The 15,320-nt window shown below is 45.1% G+C and overlaps 1 protein-coding gene across 1 annotated transcript in view; it reads right to left on the bottom strand.

The window, feature by feature from the left end:
• Positions 1–15,320, bottom strand: part of DNAH14 (dynein axonemal heavy chain 14) — a 2,000,441-nt gene that overhangs the window by 323,798 nt on the left and 1,661,323 nt on the right. The window contains exon 76 of the mRNA XM_069608705.1: positions 4,347–4,557. Coding sequence (XP_069464806.1) covers positions 4,347–4,557 — 211 coding nt within the window. The remainder of the gene's footprint in view (positions 1–4,346; positions 4,558–15,320) is intronic.

Here is a 15,320-nt window from a genome sequence, read left to right on the forward strand (position 1 = left end):
TTCGTCCCTTTTGGCTTTGGAAATGGTAGTTTGTGTTCTATAAAGGCATCATGAAGTACGACAGACAGCAGATTCAAGATTCAAAATAAAGTAATTTATTAATTCAAATGTCAGAATGGTAGAAGGCCTAACTTGCCCCATGCTAAGGTGGGATTTTCCTACCTGAACGAAACTAAGGAACGTCTGAGTCAAATAGTTCAACTTAAAAGTCTGCCTGTGTTCAAAACCTATGCTTGCCCTCACAACTAAAGCTAAGCAATGTGTAGGGATGTCAATAATCAAATAAATGGTGATCAACACAAAGTTCCGAGCTGCTTGCAGCTCTCAGCTTCTTATTCAGTGCTCCTTCCCCAAGTTCAGGAAAGTTCCACAAAAGTCTCTCCCACTCAAGGTAACAACGTTCCACACAATCCTCAGGATTCCCTTCCCCAAGTTTCAAATAGCACAGTTCAAAGAAAAGATGGTCTCAAGGCTTCTTCTTGAGATAACAGGTATACTTTCTTCTGTCTCAGGGCTCCCTTTTCCAAGACTTCAGCTGTGCCAAGTATATCTCTTTCAGTCGTTTAAACAATGGGGTTATAACAGTACATGGCTCAATGGGCTAGGTGCAGTTGTCACACCACACGGTCCACCCATCAGAGGTCACGGAACCAGGATCTCTTTCTTTGTTGGCCTCTTGGCTTTGGTGGACAATATTCACTCTTCTCTGGCCCTCCTTGGTAGCCTCCTGGCTAAACCAGAGAAAGTCACACACCTCCCGCCAATCTTTGGCCTTGGCGCACTCTATTTATTTACAATTTTCACTGTTTGGCTCACAAAGTTCACTGTTTGGCTTTCTTCAGCCCGCAATGTACTTGACTAAGATTTGAGTTAAATTGTTGTGCAATATACGTTCAATTAATCTTCACAACGTGCCTTTCATTGGAAAAATCCATTTATATTTCTCTTGAAAGGTTTCCCAACATTTCTTTAGTCCATTTAGCAGTCAAACCATTTCTGTGGCTTGCTCAATGTTTCTTTTCCCTTTTCATGTTTATTACACTTTCTGTTTAAAGCCTTGATTGAATCATAATGGGAAAGTTCGTTTGCAGATATTATTTCTCTTCTTAAGCCATCTATTCGCTTTAACAATGGCTTGTCAGTTTGTATCAATTCGCGTTTGCAGTTTAACAGCACGGACAATGTGCTCGCTGACACTTTTGCTTTAAGGTATTGCGCTTGCGTGCAGAGCTCCTCGGCGATTCCTGTCTCACCGGCTCCTGAGCTCTTGGATGCACACGGGTTTGCTGAAGAATTCCTCTGCTTCCACTGCTACCACGAAGGTTCGGATTCTTCAGTCTACCGCTAACACACTCTGACGCGGCTATCTCAACGAGCAACAGTCTTCAGGATTATGGGATCGGCCCAGCTCGACACTGCTTCCCACTGCGCAAACTCTGCACACAGGGTTAGAATATTTAAAGCCAGTCTCAAGACATTTTGTCTTGGTGCGCTCCACTCCCCACCGTTTGCCACAGCTCCTGCTGGTCTTCTCGTTATGCTGCTCCTCACACAGGTCTCCCTGTTTTCCCTGTTGCTCTCTCGCTTGCTGGGCTGATCTCCTTTTATACACCTGCAGCCCCTTGACAGGCTGCAGGTGTGAATGCTTCATTAGCCCTGCCTAACCATAATTTAAATGGACCTGCTTGACCCTCACAGCTCTTAGCAGACATCTTCCCCGACCCATTACCAGAGTGGTGAAAGAGTGTAGAATTAATTGCTCTTCATTGCCTCTTCTTCGTCCCAGTACTGTCCAGAGTCAATTGTGGCGAAATAGGGGTAGATGGCTTACAAAAGCCCATAAAGGCTAGGAAAGGGGTGGGTTGGTTGTCACTAGTAAAAAGGGGATACCATTTCTCGCCCAAGGGTACCCCACTCCCAGTTCCCAAAGACCCTCCATCCAGATGATCCTCCCTCGCTTCTCTGTCCCCAGGGTCAGGATCCAATAGCACAGAGGTTTCCCTGGCCACCTGCGCAGAGGATCCAAGGGGTCTAGGAGTGAAAATACCCTCAGGTTTCTCACAGTTCCCTTTTTGAGAAACTGCCCCATCATCTGATTGGATGTTATAATTACCCACTATAATCACAATCACCTCCTTTTGGTGGGATCTTTAAAGTTTCTTTATGCCATCTGCCTTGTTTTATATCAATTTGGTGTGCGTCATGACTAGTAATTTGTTTTACATCAGTTCAGTATTCAAAGGAGATACTGGAGTCAAGCAACGGGTAATCACAGAGCGCTCTGGGGTCACAACTTAATAGGGAACTCACAGAGTTTGGCATGCACGTCCGGCTACCTCGCTGCTCTCAGCTCGTCTGCCTCAGTTTCTCTGAGCGGCTAGGCAACCTCTCCTGCATAGCTTCCTGTGTCTCGCGTCTGCCACTTCTCTGGCCCTTGCGGCTCCCCTAGCGATCTGGTGCTGCCTGCCACCGCTGAACGTTTCACCATGGGGAAAGGTCTAAAAAGGCACGCTTTCTGCTGCGCCACGTCTGCATACTTAAACCTCGAGCCCACATGACCCTATCAGGACCGGCATCAATTTCTCTCACCATTCTGGTGCTGGCGTCCTGGCTCTTCCACAATTCCTTCCTCTGATGCTTTGTGGGGATTCAAAAATTCCTCCACAGACTACTACTACTGCTCTCCTGCTGCTTCTGCTTGCTTCAGCTATCTCACCTTTTTTTCACCTCAGTCTTTTGGCTTGCACACAAGTGGGCCTTTTTATGCCTGTCAGCTATCCTCAGGTGTGGGTCATTAACCTCAAGGGGCTGCACTCTGAAACCTTGTGCCTCTGCAGTCCTCTTATTCATCCCAGTTCCCTGGGAATTCTGGGACTTGAAGTCCCTAATACAAAAGTCACTCCTTTAAACAGTTTCTATTTTACAATATGCCATTATGAGATTGGGGTCTCTGGAAAGTTATGTAAGGAGGTCTCCCATTCCCCCTGACCTGTTGCCCCTACCATGTGAACCTCCCGGGTAACACCGCCCCCAGGGTCAGGATCGGAGAGCGTATGTCTTTCCCTGGCCACATGAGAGGGGTTTCAGGCCAGGTTTCCTCAGTGAATCACTTCTGATTCAACACAGAGCCCCTCTACTGAGAACGAGCATAGCCAAATAACCTGTTCTATGGAAAGGTGCCCACTCGGGAGGGTCTACAACATGGATTATCCATTAGGCCAAGTAGGCGCCGGCCTATGGGCCCCACTCCTTTTAGTGGCCCCCGGAAGGCAGAAGCCTTGATGTGCTGCGCAACGGCCTGCGCTGCGTTGGCATTCTTATAATTTGCAATGGGGGCCCTGAAATTTCGCCTGCCTAGGGGCCTCCACAGGGTTTTATCCGGCACAGACTGCTTATTGCCCCATGTATGTGGAACATGAGCTCAGGCCAAACCCCAAGGAAAGTACCTTTAGAACAGAACAGAAGGCTAAGGTCTATATATACAGCACCTTTAGATTATGCGTATCTTGTTTTCAAAGCAGTATGACCAGATCAAGTACATTGCTCAAAATGTGCATGGTCACTGAAAAAAAATAACCACCCTGGATATGTGATGTCATCAATGATATATCATTTGTGTTGTCATCTTTGGTGACCTGGGTGTTAGTGTTGGCAGTGTATGGTGGTGGAGAAATTCTTGGGTTTGTCGATTTTACTTGTAACCATTTAACAACGTTTCAGTGCAACTTAACCATAACTTCCCTTTAAAAACGTTCTTTCAGTGAATGCATATATATATTTGTAACCAGTGCAACTGCTTAAGAATAGTGGTGTGTCTGGAGGCCTCACAATGCACATCTGAAATCCCAGGTGGAACTGCAACCCTAGTAAACAATGATTGGCCAGAGCTACCTTCTCTACTGAAGGCCTCTGACCAACCTCCATGCAAACCTCCACTAACGTGGGAAGGACAATAAAAAGTGGCAAGCATCCTGCAGCATTAGAGACGAAGAACCAAGGCAGCACAGTACTTCCACTTTCAATCCACTCAATTACTGCCTATTCATCCTTTCGGGTCTCTCTACCATCCTACCTTCTTTCGTCTGCTTAATGAGGGTTTCAGCAACTGCTGAAATATTATGTGTTTTTATTGTTAATTCTATTATCTGTACTGTTTTTGTTCTTGTGTTCAGAGCTTTGGTTTAAAGCGCTATATAAAACCAAATAAAATACAAATACATTACATAATACGTGAATGACTGTGTACTTACTAAGACATTATCACCATCAATTGATTATGCTCTTATGCTCCACACAATGACAGCAAATTAAAAACATGAATGTTTTGATTTAGGAGAACAACTTACGAGTCAACAATGGCACGAAGTCTAGGCATAAAGGATGCAGCAAGGTGGCAGTTCTGGAGGAAAACCCATCGTCCCTTTAATATCTGAGCTTTATTGATTAACTCCTCAGCTTTGGCCCCTTGACCGCGGCCCAAGGAAACCATGTCCAAATGCAAGGTGCTCCCTCTGGTTTCCAATGCAAGTCGTTGAAGGCGTGCAGCTGGGTCGGTCCCTGTGGAAAGGAAAAGCACTGATTACAGAAGAGTCTTCAGAATTAGAAACTTGGATCACCACATCTAGACAATAAAATAATGATTCTTGTTCTTTTTTACTGAGAAGCAGCAAAGGAGCCCATTTATGCTATTAAAGTCAGATGATTGTGATGGTCACCAGCCAGAATATGCTCATTGAAAAGGTTTGGTATTTGCATATTTGTAGTTATTAGGTTTATATAGCGCTTTACGCCAATGTGCTTTACAATACAACAACAAGAATACATAGCAAACAAGAAGCATAAAGTTACAAAGACATTAAACAAACCATCAAAAACAGTATGTAGATCAATTGACCAGTTCTAAAGGAGGAATGATAAGAGGAAGAAGAAAGGGAAGTAGAAAGGGAGGTCAGAGCGGGGGAAGAATACAGAGATAACAGGAGGAGGGATGGAGGTAGGAGAAAGAAAGGGAAGAAGAAGGGAAGTAGGAAGTAGGGTAGAGATAAAGGAGGGATATAATAGGAGAAAGAGGGAAGTTAGGGCTGGGGGTGAAGAAAGAAAGATTTGGTGAATTGTCCTACTGTTCTATATTCCACTTAGTGGCTGACCACTCAATACGAGAGTTATACAGTGACTTATTTTAATCTAATAACTTCTGGTCAAAGCTTCAGCACAAGAATAATAGACATGACACACATAATTTGGGCAAGCTAAATAGAAGGGCAGAGGCAGGGGTGGACTGGCCTATAGGGAACTCGGGAGATTTCCCGGTAGGCCTCTGCACCTGGGCATCTTTTTTGTGGTAACCAATTGTATTCCCACATTTTCACATAGGAAAAGGGTTGGGCTTGCTGAAAATGTAATGTGTACTATGGAGCCACTTTGAACAATGTTTCCAGGGCCCCTTTTTGTTCCCAGTCCACCCATGGGCAGAGGGGTCTTAAAGCAGGATGGGTCAGGTAATGCCCCACTTCCAGCAAAAGAATATTTTTTAACAATATGCACCCTCCCATAAAAAACATATTTATTTCTCAGTTTGCGTTTAACGTTGTATAATGTTTCAACAGTGAATCTAAACAAAATAATTGCGATACGTTCACATGTTAGTTAATACGAGTCACTGCTCTCGCCTAATTCACTGTCTCGACTAGGGTTGTGCGATATAATTCATCTGCATAAATACTTTTGATGACAACTTAGTGGATTTTGGCATAGTTGTGCATGGTTGGACTGAAAAACTCTGCATAAAAACACAAATATGAGGCTCGTACTTGTGCGGGTCGGGCCTGTCTTGAGATATGAGGGACATTTCCATTTACTATCTCACTGGGAATCCTCCGCCAGGCCCTCATGGTATCTTAACCCGCCCCCCCCCCTTGCTCTTTTTCCCACACCTGTAATGGACTTCTGGAGTTAAGCATGTTTAGGGAGACAGGGCGTGTGGGTGTGAGACAGCTTGAAGTCCAAATATATGTGACATGGTCAGACACCAGACCAGAAAGTGAGGAAGGGTAGAAGTAGAAGAAGATTATTGGAGGTACAACAAGAAGAAGAAAGAGGAAGAGTAAAAGGAGACTGTAAAAAGGGAGGAAAGAGTAGAAGAAATGGAAAGTGGGAAGGGAATATCACGGCGAGGGGTATGAGAGCGTGCCAGAAAAGGATGGAGTGGGACCTTTGTAATTGAAAGGCTCCTCTTCTTAACAGGATTATAATTAGGGTCCTATATTAGGAGTCACCTAAATTGTTCCCAAAGGAAGTGAGATGGATAAGACATTTGCCTTTAGACTATCATGACCAGACAGTCATGTATTTGATAGTAGGGTTTACTGATCTCTAGTGACAAGCTTTAGGCAGGGAACCTCCCCAGGGTGGACGAGAGAGAGGGGGACAGCCCATAGTGAGACCCTCCTTGATCATTTGAATTAAAACTCAAACGGTCCTCGCGAGTTGGTGTGCACTTGAGACCAACTTTGACATGGTTCCCAAGGTTTATTCAAGATTCAAGCAACAAAAGAATAAGGGTTAGAAGTTAAAAAGATGTAAAGCTGTAGCAATGGCTATAAAAGAATCAACATGTCTTTATTGTCATCTTAGGTCCTTCACTCATGTTCATGTATATCTTTAACCTATTTGGCGGGAACAAGACACTCAAAGTCTCTGGGGTTTTAAGTGCCCCACACTTCTTTCCGTCTGTGTCTTCCAATCAGGACACGACCATCAATTGGTGTAATGTTCTAATAGCAATAATGCCCCCCTCCTCAGACCATTACTGGGTGGTAATGTAACTTGGACGTCGTAAAACGCACTTGCATTGCTTGGGCATTTAACAAGGGCTGAGGTCTGCGACTGCCTGGTACTGTCCCCAGAATGTGGAAGTATTGCTTAATTAGCGTTGTGTGTGAGCTTTCCCATTAATGTAAGCTTTGCCACGTAATCGGAATCTGTGGACTGTGCTGTCTTGCCTAATGAACACCATCTGTGATGGTTTAAGCAAGTGGCAAATGCCCATTGGCAAATGATAAAAGAACACATACAATTCAAAGACACAACTGCATGAACACATAAAAACAGGGGCTTGTGAACAGCTTAGATAATTCTAATGAAATAGCCCAATACTCATCTATCCCGTCCGCATGTTTTTTCTAGAATGACATTAATTAAATAAACCACATTTAGACATTTCCTCTGTATTTTTGCTCAAAACCTTCAAATTTGGCATTCCAAAGCAGTGGAGAAAGCATATATTCAAGAAGCTTCTTTGTTATTTCCTATGCGCATTTTGTTTTTTTACAAACAAAAACATGCATCAGCCATGCATGATGAAATAGAATAGTCCATTATATGTATTCCAGAATACACCAATTGCTCGCAAACATCCCCCTTTTTTAGCTTTGCCAATTTACTGGATGTCAACTAGATGACCCTTATCTCTCTCGGAGGGACTTATTACAGCGGCAATGGTAAAAACCGGCTGTATTTTTAATACCAGCTATTTTTACCCACCACCTCATTTTGGGTTCATGAATTATTTATCTCATGAAATAATATAGGGCTACAACATGTTGTAAATATTGTATTTTAACTTCATCTTGGGCTCATAGGACTTCACTGATACCTATGGAGTACTGCACGCCACACGGTCAAAAGAACTCAATACAAGTACTATTGAGAGAATTATTACATTCACTAAGGAGCTATTGATGTGGTACACTGAGGCACAGAGGGTTAATATATAATATACACGAGAGGCCCTCAGAGCCATCTGAGGGACCATCAATGCTCAACTCTGAATGAAAGGAATTAATACCTTCTTTGATTAAAGAAATATAATTTTCCGACATTCAAATCAAAAATCCCAAAATATTTCCCAAAATCATGGTATGTTGATATATTTGTGTAAATAATCAGAACATTTCATACAGAAATAAATTCCAGTCCGATTACAATTCCATTACAACAATCTAATAGATAATTGAAATGGCTTAATATAACAATACATTAAAAAAGAGCCTAAAAAATACAAATATTTCTATTAAAGCTTGACGTGTTATGGTAAATGGACCTTCTTCATGAGCTTTCAAGGCTAGGAAACAATCATGATATGCGATTAGGTACAATTGAAAAAGGTCACCATAGCGCTGTTTCAAAGCAAGCTACATTTCTACAACACTGCACTTAATAGGACACCAAACCTTAACACCAAACTTTCCACCCTCACCCTCTGCCCTACACCTACCCCGTCTAATCCTGTTGCCCTGACGGCCACTTTGCCAACCTTCGACTCTTTCGAACCCATCTTGAGAGACGAGTTCCTAGATCTACTATCCGGCAGCAGACCCACCGGATCCCCCCTCGACCCCTGCTCGGTTGTAGGTGAAAGGATCGAATACAAAGGATCGAATGACAATACTTGCGAGTCAAAAGAACTGAAAAAAGGGTCGTATTTTTTTTTGGGGGGATCCCCACCTAAACCCCCGTTTTGGGTGTAAAAAACACTTATTTTTACCTATACGGAAGCCAAAAATAAATATACATTTAAAAAAAGGCATTCAACCTTTTTTTCAGTCCTTTTGACTCTAAACTTTTGTATTCAATCCTTTTGTTTTTGATCCTTTGACTGGACACCCCCCTGCTCCACCTCTCTTCTGAAAGAAATATTCTCCTCTACTTGTGCAGGAGAACATGCAAGATCCATACTAAACGACTCCCTCACCTCAGGCACCTTTCCAGCAGCCTTTAAAATAGTGCATTTCAAACCGCTTCTAAAAAAGGCATCCCTCGACCCCCTTGACCCTAAGAATTACAGGCCGATCTCCAAAACCAGATTTCTTGCGAAACTCATTGACCGGACTGCATACTCCCAGCTCAACTGCTTCATAGAATCCAACAATCTACTTGACCCTGCACGATCAGGCTTCAGACCACGTCATGGAACAGAAACCACTTGGATCTAGATCAAGGATGATCTCAAGGTCGTGACAGACTCTGAGGGTTGCGAAGCACTGATTGTCCCTGATCTGTCAGCAGCCTTTGACACCATTAACCATTCAATCCTCGACTGCCTCCACTCCCTAGGAATCCGTGGCTCGGTATTCAAAAAATGGATTCCTTCCTCAGCAGATGAAAACAAATTGCCTTCCTCTCCCCTTTTGTCTCAATTGCTTGCACTGTGAACACTGGAGTACCACAAGGTGCCTGCCTGTCTGCTCTCCTTTTCAACATCTATCTGACCACTCTACCAGGAATCATCCGCGTGTGCAACCTCTCCTGTTACAACTACGCTGACGATACCCAAATCATCCTAAGAATTCCCAAAACAAGCACCAACCCATGTCCCGACCTTGAAGCATCTCTCCGTGATGTTGACCGATGGATGCAAGAAACCACCTCCTTCTGAACCCAGATAAAACTGAAATCATGGTGTGCGGCAATACTGCCCTTCTCCCGCAACCACTCCCACAGCCTCCCCTCCCTTGGAACGCCCCATCACCTTCCATAACAATCAAAAACCTTGGCTGCGCTGTGACTCAGGACTACCCATCTCCCGTCAGATCAATAAGGATATCAAAATCATGTCACCACCACCTCAAACTCCTTAGACGCATTTTCCCTTTTCTCACCTATCCCAACAGACTCGCCACTGTTATGTCTATTTTTATGTCGAGACTGGACTATGCCAACTCCTTATACCTGGGAGCACCAGCATACCAACTTAAACTCCAAACAGCCCAAAATGCTGCTGCCAAACTCCTTCTCGCCCTGGGAAACAGAGACCACATCTCCCACGCTCTCTGCACCCTCCACTGGGACCCTGTCGGACAAAGGGCCACCATCAAGACCCCATCCATTACCCACGAGCAGTGCGCAAGACCGGCCCAATGTACCCAAAGAGAAGATAAAACCCTACCTCCCATCACACACCCTAAGATGAAGCACTGCCCTCTTACTAGTGATTCCAACCTCCAATACAGCCAGGATTGGAGGATCCGCCTTCTCAACCTTGGCTCCAACTCTGTGGAACTCACTCCCCTCCACACATTCGACACACCCAAGACTAGATGGCCTTCCGCAAAGCCCTAAAAACCTGGTTCTTTCCATAAACCCGATTAAGACCATCTAGGGTGGCTGACACCATGCAACCTGCGGACAAATGTTCGAGGAGATACTGGGCAATGACAACACTGAAAGCAACTAATAAGTCACTCTGAACGCAGCTATCACGAAACGCGTAAATGAAATCCAGAACAGTGGACTTGTAACAATAGAACCTCCACTCCAGACACTCACCTCTCCTATGACTAGCATCAAGATTGTTCCATGTACATGCGCGGTTAATATTGGTTGAAAAACAGATATTGTACAGTACAGTACAATATGTTTTTCAATCAATATTATCCGCGCATGTACATGGAACAATCTTGATACCTGTTACTTATACTAGGCAGGGGTTAGCCTAGAGTTCCTTAGTCTGCTGCGGATTCAATAACAACTCATTCTTACAGATCCATGACCCACTAGCCACAGCGCCCTCATACCTGGTATCCCCAAACTCACTCTCCTATCACTATGCTCACTCTCTACACCAACACACAATAGAGCGCAGCTAAACCCCTCGATCAATTTCGGCCTGGTTGCTCACATACGAACAATACTCCATGAACATCTCAACACCCTGCTAGAACGCAGCTATACCCCACTAAAAATCGGCTTACGTGCACACATAGCATTTTACACAGGCCTAAAATCGCCAGAATCCAACTCTCGGAGACCAACCTCCAGACTGCACACCTTCAACTGACTTCAACACCACCACACCTAATGTTAGGGTGCAGCTACCATCAGGCAATCGCATCAGCTGCTCACATAATGAGTGCACGCAACCACCCCATGATACCTTACTCTCTCGACTGACCTGGACTATGGTTCCCGAGGGCATTCAACCCACAGGCGCTTTGAGGTCATACCAATGATATATAGAGCGCTATATAAATGCCAAATATCATAACATAATGTTTATAATTATCAGCCATTGTACTGTAGTTTAATGTGTTACACATTTGGACACACATTCTTGTCAACCTTTGTGATCGAAGTTACATTTCCAAGCAACTACACTTGAGAAAAGTCATACATACATTTAACAATTGTACACATTTGTTTTGGTATATGATATGATATGGCATTTTATAACGCGCCTATACACAAGTGTTTCAAGGCGCGACGCGGCAAGGGAGGGGGAACAGAGGGAAGACCGAGACAACGATCTTACTAGGCCAGGTGACATTGTGTCAAGGAGTTCCCCCCTTCTCACCTGAGTCCGATCTTTGCTGGATTTCTTGGTCGATGCCTTCTTGCGGACGGATCTAGTCTTGAATAAGGGTGCACGAGTCTCTTCCGACTCCAGCATGCGTTCAAAGTTCCGGGATGCAACGATCCAGGAATCCGGGAAATTAAGAAAGTGCACTACTCAGCACACAAGTCCAGGAAGTAAGAAAGAAAGGAGAGGGACTAGGAATGGAGTTAGTAGGGACAGAATCAGGGAAGCAATACCGCAAGCTACGGAGCACACGTCTGGTCGCTACTTCGCAATAGCATTGAGACGCGCGGAGCCGCGGGGGGCGTGGTCTATTAATAGAACATGCTACGTCCAACGTGTAGAGCCAGGAAGGTGTTTCACGCTGGCCGGCCATATTGGGAGTACCAGGGAGTGCAAGCCCCGTTGAGACAAGGACCAGGAAGTCCAAAAGGGGCGCGTTCTGTAGGTCATGATACATTGAGATTGTGCAAGTGCAGGGGAGGGGCAATGGGACAGGTGCAAGGGGAAAAGGGGAGGGGCTAGTGAATTACATGGGATCAACAGTAAAATAAATCAAAACAAATTAATAAAAAGTGCGACCAGCTGGTGGCAAGTGCAGACATCAAGTGTCAAGTGCTGGTAGGAGACTGTAGAGATACAGAAACAGCCCCCGAGTGCAAGGGTTGCCAGCGGGGGGCAGTTCAGGTGTGCAACTGGCAGGGAGGGGACCTGGGCCCGAGATCAGAGGGTAGCCAGGTGACCAGTACAGTTTCAGTTTCAGCCAGGGGTTCAGCCTGGGAGAGGAAGAGAGAAAGCAGAAGCAAAGAGGAAGGTCTTGAGGTGCTTCCGGAACGAGAGATGGTCCTCAAGTTTCAGAGAGAGGCAGGGAGGCGGTTCCAGAAAGAGATCTACCAACAACTCGCTGCTTGGAGAAGCGACTAACCCTGAGGGAGTTGGAGGCAGATATCACGCTCACCTGGTCTCCTTGGGGGCATCGCTCGAAGATGCAGGAATGATGTCTGCCCTGGCTTTACACGGCTGGATGGAGAGACTTGCACGCGACTTCTCCTTCCCTGTCACTTCCCCGAATGCTTTTGCCTACAAGGTCGAAATAGGATGTTAGCACCGTGAGGAGCGGGGTTGAGTTCCCACCTCCCGTAACCTCTTAATACCCCCTCTCTGCTTCAGCCTCACCTTGGTTTGTTTAGTGGTGGACTCTCCGTCCTGCGATCTCGTGCAGGGGCGCAATATGACAGTCTCTCCCTGGATCAAGTTCCTTCACTGATCCTGTGGGGGTGTAGCGGAGTCTTGAATTGCTTGACTCAGCAGGTAAGTCTCTATACCAATAGATGCTTGGAATAGTTGCTTAAATGTCTTTATTACCCAAGTTTTAACCTTGTATTCACCTTTCTTTCAGGCGCGGTCTTGAGTAGTTTTTTAATGAAGATTTGACTCGTCCTTCAACGCTGAGCAGATTCTATGCGGGTGAGTATAGCATTCGTGAGTGGCGCCGAATGTCTTTATAATGGTCTCTTCCCATGCGCGACTAACCTGCTGTTTTCCTTTCTTTCCTGCAAACAGGTGCAGCATGGCTCCGGAGCAGCGATCGGAGGAACCACTGCAGAGGAATCCCAAGGGAAGCGGTCTCTGGGTGAGTATCAGCTGTTCTTGCAGATGCTTTCTTTTCTGCAGGTGCGGCAAACTGAAGAGCAGCTGAAGGAGCGGCCGCTCGGATGGAATCCTTCAGGTAAGGTCGAAAACTCAGTATTAATTCCTGTTTCTTTCTTCTCTTCTTCTGTTCTCCGGTTCCGATGGATGGAAGTTCCAGAACGGGCGTGAGTACTGGCATTCAGGTACTGGAGCTAAGCAGACACGGTGAGCGTTACGCTGCAGCAGTGCAGAATAATGTGAAGTGTGTTCTGTCGGTAGGGTGTGGTTTAAATAGCCTTGTAAGTAGTTCCAATAAAATAGACCCTCCAGCCTCATTCTGCAATCACAGGTAAAGTAGTCCCACAGCCACACCCAGGATAAGCCAGATGACTCAGCCCCCTTTGACTGGGCTGTATGTAGTCCCATGTGGTGCATTACCAGATGGAAAATTATGAGCCTGGCGCCAACGGTCCATATCCTTTCCAGTCAATCAAATAAAATCATTTTGATTTGATGAGTTTTGAATCTAGAATGTCCTTAACTTCAAATTCAGGTTCCCCGTCGACCATAATTGGTTTGGGTGGTTTTTGTATGCGGGTCCCTGGTTGCACTGGTTTCAGAAGCGAGACGTGAAACACGGGATGAATCCGCATGTGCGGGGGTAGGTCCAATTTTACTGCTAACGGATTAATGATGGCCTTTATTATGTACGGACCCAAATATCTGGGGTTGATGGCATGGGTTCCTTTCACTGGTATGTGTTTCGAGGCCAGCCAGTCTTCATCCCATACTTGATACTTTGGAGCTTCACTTCTATGTACGTCTGCTGATTTCTTGTATCTTTCCTTAGCTTGCCTCAGATAATCTGTCGCTTGTTTAAAGGCTTGAGTGATGGTATTATGTAAGCTGCTTACAGCTGGCATTTCCAGAAGTTAAGGTGGATCAAGATTGGAGGTTCGTGGGTGCATTCCATATATTGTATAAAAAGGACTTTGCCCAGTGCTGGAGTATACGGAATTGTTATAAGCATACTGTTATCCACAAAATATCCTTCCAACTGCCTTCTGTTTGGTGTAACATGCATCTTAGGTATTGCTCGAAAGTCTGGTTGGTCCTCTCGGTCTGACCATCGCTTTGTGGATGGTGGCTGGTAGAAAGTCTTACATCGATTTGAGCTAACTCGCAACATTTTCTACAGAAACGTGAAATAAATTGAGTGCCTCGGTCTGAAATCAGGATGGAAGGAAATCCGTATATTCGGACTATCTGTTCAAGGAATTCCTTGGCCAGGATTGCAGCTGAGGGTAAACCTTTTAGGGGAATGAAGTGAGCATTTTGGAAAATAATTCTACTACCACTAAAATGGTGTTGAATCCATTGCATGGAGGGAGGTCTGTGATGAAATCAAGAGACAATGTGTGCCAAGGTGTAGCCGGAATATCCAGAGGTTGCAGTAGACCGGGTGATCTTTTTTTTGGGCTTTGTTTTGTGCACAAATTCCACATGATAATACGAATTGCTTGATGTTCTTACGCCAGGTTTGCCACCAAAAGTGTCGTTTGACTTTGGCTTCGGTTTTAGCAATTCCACTGTGACCTTCTACCAGAGATTCGTGGTCATTTGAGATTACCTTGTTCTGAAGGTCCTTGCTGGATAGATAGAGATGTCCTGAAAGTAAGGCAAATGGTTTGAGACTGAGTGGTGCAGACTTTTAGTTGGCCAATCTTGCAGAGTGTTGGTATCTATGAGGTGTGCAATTTCTTCATGAATGTCATCTAAAGTTAGAGACGTAGTAATTCCCAGGATTCTTCCTCCAGGGATGATGGGTACTGGATATGGACTTGCGTGTGCATCATCTACTCCTATACGGGACAGGGCATCCGCTTTTCCATTGCGACAAAGAGGCCGGTAAGTAATTACAAAATCGAATTCCCCAAAAAATAACGCCCATCGAAGTTGGCGAGATGATTGTGCCTTTGCCAACTTTAGGTATTGGAGATTGCGGTGGTCAGTGATTACCGTGATGTTATGCCTTGCTCCTAGGAGGTAATGCCGCCAAGCTTTGAAAGCCGCATTGATGGCTAAAAGTTCCTTGTCTGTTATGGCGTAGTTCAATTCTGGTGCCATGTATTTCCATGACCAAAAGGCCACCGGGTGTAGTTGACCCGTTTCAGGATCTCTTTGAGAAAGGACTGCTCCCATTGCCAAGCTGGAAGCGTCGGTCTCAACCACGTACGGGAGATCTGGACGAGGGTGCTTCAAGATTGGAGCTGAGATGAATTTTTGTTTTAAATTTTGGAAAGCCTTTTCCGCCTCTTCTGACCATTGGAAACGT

The sequence above is a fragment of the Ambystoma mexicanum genome, chromosome 4q, assembly GCF_040938575.1.
Source record: "Ambystoma mexicanum isolate Mex_15411 chromosome 4q, UKY_AmexF1_1, whole genome shotgun sequence".
Lineage (NCBI taxonomy): Eukaryota > Metazoa > Chordata > Amphibia > Caudata > Ambystomatidae > Ambystoma > Ambystoma mexicanum.